This window comes from Carassius auratus, chromosome 7, assembly GCF_003368295.1.
Source record: "Carassius auratus strain Wakin chromosome 7, ASM336829v1, whole genome shotgun sequence".
Lineage (NCBI taxonomy): Eukaryota > Metazoa > Chordata > Actinopteri > Cypriniformes > Cyprinidae > Carassius > Carassius auratus.
Genome location: NC_039249.1, coordinates 5,196,778 through 5,210,219, shown reverse-complemented (window position 1 = coordinate 5,210,219; position 13,442 = coordinate 5,196,778). Strand labels below are relative to the sequence as shown.

The window sequence follows — 13,442 nt, the reverse complement described above, 5'->3', positions numbered from 1 at the left end:
GTTACTCTGATTACTAAGATGTTGAGTTGAAGAAAGGAAGCAGAAAGCACTTTTTATGCTTTGTTTCCCTGAAGTTCTCAGGCTCCACAAATAGAAACCCCACCCCTAAAAAAACAACAAACCTTTATGGTCACTAGATTAAGATCAGAGTTATCACCAAAAAGATCACAGGTATGACAAAGTTTTATCCAGAAATGTATTTTTATAGAGCCGTTGGTGTTAGATTGATTATTTTTGCACACATGATGCCTTACTTGCTCATTGCCATCCTACTGGCAAAAACTGGTTTACATCAAATGCTTATAGTGTGTGTGTGTGTGTGTGTGTGTGTTCTGTTGGGGGGTGGGGTGGGGGGTGTTGGTGGCATTACTGGCAGTTGTATAATAGCACTGCTGTGCTACCAGAGCTACTTTGGTGGGTGTGTCTCCCAAACCTCCAATTTGCTGATTACACAGGGGCTCTGTGTTCCTTCCTCGGTCCACACACATGGTATGAATTAACTCAGTTCACTTTTACCTCTACTGAAAAACCAGGAAATCTAATTCAATCAGGAAAATGTTAAAAATCTGCAAAAAATATAAGACATCCCATGTTCTTTCTTTAGAGACTCTAGTTTCAAAGAACCGAGATTCATTATTTAGTTGACAAAATTACACAAAACCAGAATGGTGGAAATGGTGTTCACCAAAGAGTTAAACGTGTGCAGCACTAACAAAAAAAAAAACATACAAAACAAAACAATAATTGCATTGAGAAAGCGCAGCATAATTAGTGTGTAGTGGTTTGAGGGGGCATCAGCAACTAGGAAAGATGTGGGACATACTGTATAGTTCACTAAGAAACAGTTGCTGTCTTCAGGCAGCCCTTACTGAGGTAAATCACTTTTCTCTGGAAAAATGGCAATAGATAAGATACCTTATTCAATTCTCCAAGTGATGCTTCACCTCCATACGGGAGTCAAAAACAACATTGTGCCCCCTGTCAACAAACTTTCCCCCTTCTAAATTTTGAATAATTTCACACCCAAAATTTTAGGGTGAAATGCGCAGTTTGTCCTGTAAACTATATGTGACCCTGGACCACAAAACCAGTCTTAAGTCGCTGGGATATATTTTTTACTGCCAAAAAAACATTGTATGGGTCAGAATTATCAGTTTTTATTTAATGCCAAAAATCGTTAGGATATTAAGTAAAGATCATGTTCTATGAAGATATTTTGTAAATTTATCAAAACTTTATTATGTAATATGCATTACTAAGAACTTAATTTGGACAACTTTAAAGGCGATTTTTTCAGAATTTAGATTTTTGCACCTTCAGATTACAGTAGTTGTATCACGGCCAAATATTGTCCTATCAGATCAAATCAAGAGAGCGGTTTTCTCTATCTCTGGGTCCCAGGAGGGCACGGAGAGTTGTGGATGGCCCAACACTGGACCTCACTCATCCTAGAGTTCCTGTGGCTCAGTGGTAGAGCATTGTGTTAGCAGCACTAAAGATCATGGGCATACTTACATTGCACTGAACACTCAGACCCCTCTCTGGTCCACTCAGAAGCTGCTCAAGTTGGGTCCCTGTATACCACCTTGCCGCCCCACTGCGGGTAAGGTGGTGGTTACTCTGGTCCTGCATCGCATGGTATCTGAGTGCCTGGCTGGTGCTACCCAGCACATCTCACTGGCTCGTGCGGACCATCATCAGATCTTACATTCCTCTAGGTATTGCTGCATACCATGAGCCTGTTGAAGGGAAGTCGATGGGTAAGCATGACATGGTAATCAGATTCCTTAGAGGAGCCGGGAGGTTAAATCTTTCCCAGCTCCCTTCCATACCCTCTTGGGACCTGTCTCTAGTCCTTAAATCACTACAGCAGGGCCCATTTGAGCCTTTGCTCACTCGAGCTAAAGTTTCTTTTTTTTATTGACAACTTTTTTCCAGCTTGCACTGGCCTCCATCAAAAGGGTACAGGACCTGCTCTCATTTTCAGTCTATGATCCGTGCCTAGAGTATTGGGCCGTCTGACTCCCAGGTAATCCTGAGGTCCTGGCCTGGCTATGTGCCCAAGCTTCCCACTTCAGTGTGGGTAACCTGCAAGCTCTGCCCCCAAAGGAGGCAGACCCAGCCCTCACAAAGTTTAGGATCTCAGACCAGCTCCTTGTCTGTTACGATGGCAGAAGGGGAAGGACGTCTCTAAGCAGAGGGTGCCCCACTAGATTGTGGATGCCATCACCCTGGTTTATCAGGCATAGGTTGTGCCCTGCCCACTTAGGTTGCAAGCTCACTCTACTAGAAGTGTTGCATCTCCTTAGGCCTCGCTGGCAGATATTTGTAGAGCTGCAGGCCGGGCGACCCGCAACACGTTCACTAGATTTTAAAGCCTTCGTGCGGAGCCAGTACCCTCCCGTGTTCTCACCTCAAACAGGTAGTGTCACTGAGAGGCCCTGGTTAGTGTCGGCTTGCTAAGACCACTCCAGAGAGTCCGATGTGACATCTCCATTCCCTCCTCCAGGGAATGAGGGTTACTAAACGTAACTGAGACCGTTTTTAGAGTGCTTGAACTGGCTGGACTGAAGTGAAAATTTTCTTTGATCTCTTTTTGCACAATGAAAGTATAATAGTCTAATTATTAACTTACAATCTTTTTATTAAATTCACATTAAATACAAAGTCAGTCATATTACAAATAATTGATGGCACCCATATCTGGTACTTAAGTAAAAAGATGGATTTTTATGCAAAGTTAGTTACACTATTAGTCTGCGTTGCCCATCGCCCGTTATAGATCAGCTAACATAATCTATAAAGGTGCAAAATGCATTTACTTATATATATTTGAGAATTTAGATATTTTATTAAATATTTTAGGAATATTTTGAATAAAAAATAAAATCCCTGCTAAAAAAAAACAAACAAAAAAAACAATAGACACCATTACAAAATGTTTAATGGTTTTGGTTATAATGGGACTTGTATTGGTTTTACTGGAAACTGTAATGGACACTGTTGGTCTCTACCGGTAATTGGTTGCCTTCTATAGGTGGCTTTTTAAAACCAATAAATCCTAATGGAATATGTCCCAAAACACACTACAGATAACCAATTTAATTGTTTTAATGGTTAATGTTATTTGTTGTGGAAAACATAATTCTGTGATGGTTTTATTGTTTGTTAGTTTTTCAATAGGGACATAAGCCTATAGCAGTTATACAGTGATATTGTGGCTTTTGTGTGTCACATGACAAACATGAGACCCCCAGTCCACCCACCTTCCCTCATCCCCCCTCAAAATTGATGCCCCTGACACTACAATACAAAATTGGTAGAATAAATGAAACCTAATGAAACATTTATTTTTGTTTAATTGTTATGGATTACTTCTAGAGATTATAGTGATACATGACGGTGAAAAATGAATGGCTGACTGAATGAATAATAGTCTACTTAAAGTAGGTTAAGATTAATTTAAAATTGTGCCCCCTAATATCACAAGTGTTTTGTTTCATTATCAGTCTGTACCTACATCAAGCTCGTCATCTTTCGATGCTATCTGTACATGTACATTTATGTCTTTGTCCCTGGTGAATCTTATTTTGGGTACATCGCTGACGCTTGCTTGAGGGCTGGACTTGGTTCACGCTCCTTTACATTTCCAGCACTCGTTAACGCCGTGTCCTCGTGGTTGTCTGACATCTCCCCGCGGAGGCGTGCCCACGCCGCTCAAATACAGCGCCTCAGACGCGCGCTTGACGCATTGGGTTCAGAGCGTACAGTGAGGTAAGCAGAGCCTGCTTGCGCACGCCGAGGAGAGCATGCGATTGTCTCGAGACTCGAACCATATCCACTCCCGACATTGAGAAACAGCGCGTTCGGTTCAGTGTATCGTGAAGCGCTGTTTCAGATTTAGGAGAGAAAAGTTTTAGCTGACAAAAGCCACGACGGTTTGGACGTCTACTTTTCATTCAGTTGTTTGTGGAGGACGCATGATTTACCTGTGCCGGACCAAAAGTGAAGATTGCATGAAAGGTGAGAAAGGAGTCTTTCACTGATAAATCTTGGATTTGGAAAAGAAGATATGTATTTGTTCTGTCGCCCTTATTTATTAAGCTGTACAAGTTTAAGACTGTATTTCAACCTGTCTAACTGAAAAGTAGCTAACGTTAACTTTACTGTTTCTCAGCCTACATTTATTTTTTATTGCTGGAATATTTTATAGTTGTGTATATGACTTTCCTAATGGACTGTGTACTAGTTCTGGATGTCTGCCAGGTTTATTAGTCATTTGAAGAATTACGGTGTAAAAAAAGTGTTTATTTCATGTTAATGTCATTGAGTGCTATTTGTATTTATCTATTTCACCTCACTAGAGCCCCAGTAAAACCAAGGTACAAGAAAAGCAGGCAATTTTAGGCTGGTTTAAGCTTGTTTTAGACTGATTTAAGTAAGCAGTATCAATATTGGCATCAGTTACTAAAAAAACCGTATCAGTCAACCGCTATGAAGTAATTGCACTGGTTTGTAATGATTAACTCTTGAAGAGTTGTAGATGACCATGTAAGGACTTCTGAGTAAAGTTAAAGATGGACTTTTAGTTAAAGCTGTGTTTTTTCTTTCATTGCAACATAGTAATAATAATAATGAAAAAATGTATTATTAGTCTGCAACTATGGGATAACCATCAGGATTACTTTGCAGTTACGCAGCTGAATATGACTAATGTTCTTATCGTGAGTATATCTAAGTGTCTCTTTCTACAGCAAATAAGGCAACATAAAACACATTGGACACATTTTAGGTTTATCTAACCATTAAAAAAAAAAATCTGTCATTTCTATGATAGTTCACAAAGCACACTGTGGTTCAGATGTTCACAAAGGTATTCTAAAGGAATGGTCATTTCCTTACAGATGTGCTTGTGTGTGTGTGTGTGTGTGTGTGTGTGTGTCTACTTGTTGCCAGTAGATCAAATCAGTCTAAGTTATTTCATGTTTGCATTTCTCACATGACACGCTATTACACACCATTGTCTTTGGGACGAGAAATATTGTGAATGTGGCGGGATGTCGTCTAAAGCTGTTTCCTGTAGAAAGTTTCTCCTCAACAATAGGCATTGGGACTAAAAACAGTTGGAGATCTGAGTGGTGATCAACATCAGAAGCATCTGAGGATGCTGAAATAATGGCCAGAAAAAAAGAGAGCGGAAAAAATAGAGTGCAGCACAATGGTATCGGCCACATAGCCAGCACAATGTGGGAATTAAAGTGGGATGTTTTTTGTTTCACGAGACAAAAGAAAAACTAACTGCCAGTGTTGCATAAGTTCTGTAAGGCACCCCTCTGTGCATTTGGACTTTGACCTAATGAGGCCCTGAAGGGCAAGTTAGCACGGGTTGGTTCGAATACATGTTTAAAATGAGTGACGTGCATGTTCCAACACACTAAGTATATAATTGAGGGAAATGCTTGAACTGGGCTGTGAGAAGCAGGGTAAGAAATTAATTTGCCATAAATGAGGATCACCAGTTTCTTGGTCAGTTGTTTTAAATTCGGGATGCATGATATATTAGTACCATACTGACTATTAACCGATATTTATTTTTCAGTATAAGTATTGAGTATTTACATTCAAATTTTTGACCGAATGTTTGTCAGTCCTTCTTTTTTTTTATATGAACAAAATCGTATAAATAAGCGCCTTAAAATGGAGTGAAATAACAATTGCACATTTGTTATTGTCCTTTTTCCAGCAGAGTGTCTCCGATGACTCACAGACGACAGACGTTCTTCCACTCTTGCTAGACGCAAATGTGGCTTGTTTAATATTTGCAGCTCCTGTGCAGGAGACTATGCATAAGTCTGTGCTAATGCTTGACTAAAACCGATCCCATCCTGAGATCTTGGGTTTGGGTTTATTTGTAGCCATTTTTCCAGTAAAGAGCTGACAGACGGTTGCAGTCGGATTGCCACATAAGAACATAATGCTCTGGCTCATTTAATGCTTAAACCATAAGACAGTGTTGCTAAATAATGGCTGAAAAACATGGTTAATGAAAGTGTCACCACATGTGTAAATAAATCTTTGGGGTAAAAATGAAAAAATCGTGTTGAGATTTTCACTTCATGAGCATGAAACTTATTTCTCTTCGTTCTTTGTTTCAGATCTCAAGGATATACTTAGTTGTGCCACACTGGGAGGCTTACTGGATAAGCAGGAGAACTATCCCTGTGGCTCCAAAAAACTGTCTCCGCTTCGATCTTCTCCCACGATGGCCCTGGCCTCCTTCCATCTGATGCAAACACTAAAGAACTCTCCGGCGGCTTTCCGTCGACGATTCCGTCGCGACCGAACGGAGAGCCTGTCTCACGGCGATCCCCTCTTCAAGGTACACTACCTCGGCACCAAGAAAATCTTCTCCCTGGACTTGGAGCAGGCGGAGGATGCCATCGATCGACTCCTGGATGGAGTCCCTGGGAAGCTTTCTAAAGATCACGCCCTAGTAGTGCGGCCCCGATACATCGAGGTGAAAGAACTGAGCACCGGAAGGCAGCTCACCAAGACCTACTTGCATGATATCGCGTACTGCGCCTCGCACACGGCCAGACCCAATGTGTTTCTGTACATCTGCAGACAGCCCGGTCAGCAGCTGCAATGCAGAGTGTTCTGGTGCAGTCGGGCAGAAAGGGCGAAGGACATGACCGCCTGCTTGGCGATGTCGTTTCAGAGAGCACTAAATGACTTGCAGGGTGGATGCGCCACGTTACCGCCAGGGGAAGGGATCACTAAAGAGCCAGAGATTTCTGGTACGCCCCCTGCACCCAAAGGCTCAACATTGCCAGTTAGTTTGGGAAAAGGTGAGTTAACGCAGGAAGAAGTGGAGACAGATGAGTGCTGTATTGTTGTAGCTTATACAAAATATGCTAGCAATGCCAAGGTCATGGGTTCGATTCCCAAGGAATGCATGAACTAATAAAATGTCTTGAATGTAATCCAAGTCACTTTGGATAAAAGCATCTTCCAAATTAATGCAACCAAAAAAAAAATGCATTTGATCAGTGTTCTATAACTCTCTTGTTTTGGATTTTGTGTTCCAGTCCGTTGGAAGAAGAGGGGGTCGGTGTCACGCAGTCCTCTCCGTGCCATTTCCAGAAGTGGTTCTGACAGTGACAATTGGAATTAATGGGCCCCGTCCCACCCACCTTGACCGCATTCATTTTGTGATGCTTGGGATTTTCCAGAAAGGAATGTGAGGAAAAGGACAACCACACCTACAACTGGTGGAACTTTTGAGCTTTGATGGAGTTTGCAACTCAAGTTCAGAGTCCGTATTCTAAACCACCACTGCATTTGAGTTTACGGATTTACCAAAGTGATAAAATGTAGGTTTCCAGAGCTTTTTTTTTTATGGTTTAGGAAAATGATGGGTTCAATCATGCTGGTTTAAATTTAATCTCAGTTTGCTTAGGGACTATGAGACAACCAAAACCGCTAACCTGAGGTGAACCGATATCTAGTTTTAAAATCATGTATGTATCACAGAGTTGAGTTTTTGTGTGTACACTACATGTCTGGGTAGTTTGTTAATGTGACTGATGAGCAGTCAGACTTTGTTTGTATTCAAGGTGTCAAGTGAGGATCTGTGTGGGAAGTGGGTGGATGCTTGATGGTAAACAGTAGCACAACCAGGACATAAAAGTAAGAGCTTTGGAAAAGTGTTTCTATTCCAGATGCACAAAGGAAGCAATGCTTTTTAAATACAATCAGTTTTATTCTAAACTACTGTATTCTTTAACATGCTTTTTTTTTAATACATGGCCAAAGCCTTGCCAAATACATTATTACCAATGATTGAATTATTATAACACCATCAATGTGACCATCATTCATGGTGTATTATGTATTGCATAATTGTATACTGGCTTGACAATCTGAACTGTATGTAATTTGGTGCTTTGATACTGAGATTCTTGTTTCTGGTTGTCTGTCATAGCCATATCCGTCTTAGCCTGGTTCTACCTCAGTTTGCCATTTTTATTCAGCTTTTAATAATTCCAAACAGATAATGAAGATCAGCGGTATTGCTGTGTGCTCTTAAAATGAGAATTTGTTTCCGTGCACCTGCATTCCAGAAGTTTTTGAGGGCATAATAGCTCATGCATCCATTTTTTATGTATATGTAACTTTTACGACATCAGCCCGTTTTCCTTGGAGAAGAAAAAAGCCCAATAAGTCACTGTCTCCAGGCAACATCTTATGACATCAGAATACTGTTTCAAAGGTATACTTGCACAAAGAGTCATGTCCTTGAAAAAGCAGCATCGTTGCACTACAGTTACATAAAGTTATAAATCGCAAGGAAGCATTTTTAAGTGGCCTGGATGCATAAACCAAGTATTTTAAAGGAGGGCACCATGCTTCACATGACTGGGACAACACACATCACCTAGTACAAAAGATTGTCCAGCACCATAAGTTGCTATTTCCCTAAAACTGTTACATGTGCTCACTAAGAATCACATCATATATCACAATAGTATTCAGTCGGTGCCTCATGGTATTAGAAATTCTGCCTCTTGTTAGGCCAGTTACATCAAAGGGATTTCTTTTTTCTTTTTATCCTTATGGATTTTATTTAAAGTCGTATTAAACCGTATCTCGCATTACAACGACCTCAGATCTGTTGTTGGATCTGTTCTGTCTGCTTTATGAGGTGTTTTAATGTTCTATGAATGTTCTTGTACCTTATTTTTAACCTACTTTTGTGTAGACGCTTAAATATTAAATGTATTTTATGGAATATTAAACTTTTTATATGTAAAACATTTGTGCTATGTATTCTAGTAATTTATTAAATGCACAAAGACACCATAAACTTTTAAGAAGCCAGTTGTTACTTGAATTTCAGGACAGATTAGGTCTTTAAAGAGTGAGCAGTTTCTGTGTAAGTCATGGGGTGCAAATCTTTTAATGGCAGGGGATTAAAATAGTCTCGTCTGATTTAGTAACTTTTCAAAAACATACGTGGTTCACAAAAACATGGCTGACATTTACAATCTTACAGTCACAGGGCTAAAGCTGGCATTATTAAACATCTGTTTGTACATAAATTAATGATCTTTTATATAAAAACATAAATAAATAACAAAACATGTTAGTTCATGGTTCAGATTGTGATTTTTTTTTTATTCTAAGAGCTCTAGGACAAATAGTAAAAATAGTGAACCCTTGGATTTCTTTGAAGTATCCGTTTCATTCGCTGAATAAAGGACTTTGAGTCCTGTCGCTTCCTTGAAACCTTTGGACCTCAGAGAGGCTTTGGAAATGAAGTCGTCTCAGCAGCTTCAACTCTTCCACAACTAAGAAATAAGGTAGAGGAAATGTGTATTAGAGGAAGATGGTCAAATCTAGCCAAAGGCCTGTTTCACACAAACCACTTACCGCTCTATCTATACGCAGAAAAAGAAGTGCTTCTGTGCCACAGCAAAATTAATATAAGCAACAGACACGGGATGTATGAAGCAGGATTAGGACTTTGCTATGTTTAGTTTTCTGTATTGTTTTTCTTGCTCACACCCCTTATCGTAGGAGCACAATGACAAAGGAACGTTCCAAATATTTGGATTCCTAGATTTCCCGGACTTCTATCTTTTAAAGTAACTCGAGCTCTGTGCTCACCCAGATCATAGAACGGTTCCTTTCGGCTTCCCTGAACCACGATCATCTCCAGGAAATTCAGGAGGGCCCCAGTGACCAGGAAGCGCTCTGGGAGGGACAGGGTTTGGAGGTAGCGCATGTCCAAAGAGAAGGGGTTGTCGGGAGGCGGCATGGTGCACAGTCCCACCAACTCATTCACTACATCCCATACATGAGCTCCTACAGGGCACAAGAAAGTTTGTGTGTTACGAAAGACCCTTGTAAAATGAAAAGTAGAGATGTTTGATTAGTATCCTTATGGTGGACTTGGGGGCTGATATGCATTATGGTAACACAACAATATATGGATATACAACCACTAAAGTAAGTTGTATGTATATTTATACATACGATTTATCATGTTTCGCAAGATTCCCCTTTCTGTCAAACATATTTTATTGGATGGTCCAGCTTTTAATGCATGTAGAAAAGTCCTAAATGTAGTTGAATGACTTAAAGAGTTATTTAATATGATTTTGCCAGAAAAAGGTTTAGAAGTTTGATCATATGTTTATGTAAAAAATGTTGTGTAGTATAACTTATTGTTATAATAGTTTCTTCTGAAATATTTTTGCCATGTAAATAGCCTAAGATGTTGACATGGCATTAAATAAAAATATAGCAATACTACAAAATCTTTAACCTTGTTTAACAAAAAATTGTAAATGTTTCCAAACTTTGAACCAGGAACATAAAGAAATATTGTATATAATAAAATTGTGAAAATATGGCCAATAAAAGTTGAAGCTGGTGAAATAAAGACGTTTAAGGATGTTAAAACCTTGGGAAGTTGAAACCCAGTCTGTGATGGACTTCAGCTTCATTGGTGTATCTTTGACTAGAGTATCAGTTCCTCCGACGTTTACTAGGCGTTCATGATTGGATCGAATCCAGACATAAGGTTGCCCATACTTGACATAGCCGGCTAACAGGAACAGGGTGCAATTCATTTCCTGCAATGAAAAAATATATATTTTCAGAGCCTTGACCACTTCAAGACAATCAGAAATTGTGCATATTTATTATATTTAATATTTAATCCCTTTTAAATTGATATCTAGACTACTGTTAAAATATATTCAAATAACAAATTGTAATATTTCATAATATTACTGTTTTTTACTGTATTTTTGATCAAATAAATGCAGCCTTGTTGAGCATAAGAAATTTCTTTCAAAAACATAAATCTTACAGACCCTTAACTTTTGAAGGGTAGTGATTATTTTTTCAAACCTAAATGAATAGCCAGTGTATTTTAAGATTAGTAATGTTCCTAATACGTGAATTTGACATTGGCAATGATACTCACAGGAACAGCGATCTCTCTCTCACTGGGTGAAGCTGGGAGAAGATGAGAATCAACATTCCTGTGAGTGAGTAATTCAAATAATTGATATACAGCACTTGGTTTATAATCGCTACAGTCCAAGGATATTTTTCTTCCACCTGCTGGGAGTTTGTGTCTGTGTGCCGTCTGGTGTCTGTAGTTTGTATTGTGGAAGTGGTCCTTCTCCTGCCAAAGGCGAGCTAGCATAGTCGCTGTCCAGACTGTAACTACTACTGCAGGTTGAGCTGGTAAAGGTGGAGGCCACAGACACAGGGAACCCCGGAGAACACCATCTCTGTGAGAAAAGAGTCATGTTTCCAAAAGATACAACTGTCACTGATGCAGCAGCACTTGAGCTTTTATGTTTAAAGATGTTTGTAGCTGCACTTTATGACTCCAAACATCTTCTCAAACACAGTTTTAATGCAAAAATAAAAAAGCTAAAATAAAAAGTGTGTGAGAAACAATAAAGACCCCCACCAAGTCATCATTGACCACAGTCAGCAGAAGTTCCTCTCTCCCTCTTAGCCAGGGCTGGAAATATCGGAAGCCCTATAGACAGACATAGACGACAGCAAAAAACTAAACACGTTTTAATTACCTCAAAACGACGTGCAGTTTTAATTAAATATGAAACTGTAAATACTATTGCTTTAGGAAAAGCCCACCTGTAAAGAACCCAGTATTGCAAGCTCCGACAGGAAGTGCTTTAGTCTCGCGCTTTGTTCATGTTCTTGCATCTATCACAAAAGCAAAACAGTTTCTATAATGAGTTGTTCTTATAACGTACAAAATACACACTTATATAACAACAAATGACTTTTAATGGTGAATGAACAAGATTTGATGAAGCCTACATCTACTAAGGGCTCATAGCTTCGTTAATAGGCAACGGCAGCCAATCCTGTCATTGCGTGCGATCGATTGAGAAAATAAAACCCTTTGCATTTAAAATGATAATGTCTTAACCGAACACATCATAGTGAAACGACCCATGCAACATGGCTGTCAAACAAAATCAACCGATTAGTAACAAAAATAACTAGAGACCTAAACATAAGCGCATAAATAAGCATGCAGTGAAAATACATTTTCATATACTTACACCAGAACTCATGTTTACACGCACACTGATTTTGCTGTAAATGAGATGCATTTACATTGAGCAAATCAATGCAAGCACACTGTCACGCCTATTTGCACATGCATTTCTTTGTCTTCCCTCTGCAATGCATTACCAATGCATTGGTAAATTAATCATTCATGCAATAGTCTCTTATCCTAATGTTTTTCCTCCACGGTTTTAGGTATTTCGGATTTTAGGTCTCATTTGGTATTTGATCGCGCGTTGATCATTGTGCAGATGATGCTCTTGTCGCGCACAAGGGATCATCTGCGTGTGGTGCTCTTAAAGAAAAACGAAAAAATATCACATCACCTGTGTGTATAATACTTTGGTGTATTTTTGGTGAGTGACATTTAAAATAAAATCACAGGATCAATTTGAGGAATCAAATCTAATCAATTTATGACCAACCAAAAAAATACCTGTGGCCAACAGAAAAAATCTGGAACTTATAGTCATATGATATTTTTAGCCAAATTACACACTGCCATTTTATAGTTATTCAGTTAAGAATTATTCAGTGTCTATGTAACTAAATATAATAGCGATGTTGTAAGGAACTGTAATAAAGCAACAAGGTTATTATTTGCATTTAGCCACAGTGCCAGATCATCGCTTATTACATAATAACCCAAGTTAACAGATTAAATTAAGACATTGTGCAGTATTAATGCCTACGAAACTGTGCTTTGCATGTCTTAGAAGGGTTATAGGCTGGAGTTTAGATGGTGGGGGTAAAATTCAGGTTCACAAAAAGGACACAATCCGTAGTTGGTGAATTCTGTGTTGACTAGAAATCAGCAGTAGAAGGAGAAATGACTCACTGCATATATCAAACAAAATGATGTCACACCACCCTGTTGCCCACAACAGGAAGTGAACACAATAGCAGTCATACAATACAGCCAGAAGAGATTCTGTGGAATGTGTATCGTCTACTAGCTGCAAAAACACTCTGGGCCAGAACACATTGTGTGCTTTCTGTTTTAATCAGTCATCTTATTAATTGTTCTGCTGTAAAACCAAATGCTCTACCAATGTACTGCTGTCACAGTTTCACTTTTAGTCACTTCTCAGAATATAAAAAAGAAGTATGATATGAGATCACTGTTTCTCATTATAGTTTGTGATAGTTTCTTCCTCTTTCTTACAAGGGGACCATCATTCCTAAATGCTACTTCTAGTTTATGACTATTAAAATTATTTTAATATTAAAAAACTATTTCAAATATGAATATTTACAAATGAAATTACTCAGTTGCGTAGTGTTACCTCTATTCCTTTAAGTGGTATGTTATTGGG

General features: G+C 39.0%; 2 protein-coding genes across 2 annotated transcripts; one reads left to right on the top strand and one right to left on the bottom strand.

Moving 5' to 3' along the window:
- Window positions 1-3,687: 3,687 nt before the first annotated feature.
- On the top strand, window positions 3,688-8,816 carry LOC113105635 (uncharacterized). Its single transcript, XM_026266831.1, has 3 exons — window positions 3,688-4,023; window positions 6,156-6,848; window positions 7,089-8,816. The coding sequence occupies exons 1-3, from the start codon at window positions 3,981-3,983 to the stop codon at window positions 7,172-7,174; spliced, it is 822 nt and encodes a 273-aa protein (XP_026122616.1). The 5' UTR covers window positions 3,688-3,980; the 3' UTR covers window positions 7,175-8,816.
- On the bottom strand, window positions 7,979-12,410 carry si:dkey-19b23.7 (uncharacterized). Its single transcript, XM_026266830.1, has 8 exons — window positions 12,120-12,410; window positions 11,683-11,754; window positions 11,495-11,566; window positions 11,134-11,309; window positions 10,997-11,054; window positions 10,469-10,640; window positions 9,670-9,867; window positions 7,979-9,350 (listed from the first exon to the last, which is right to left on the bottom strand). The coding sequence occupies exons 1-8, from the start codon at window positions 12,168-12,170 to the stop codon at window positions 9,244-9,246; spliced, it is 906 nt and encodes a 301-aa protein (XP_026122615.1). The 5' UTR covers window positions 12,171-12,410; the 3' UTR covers window positions 7,979-9,243.
- Between the last annotated feature and the right edge of the window lie 1,032 nt (window positions 12,411-13,442).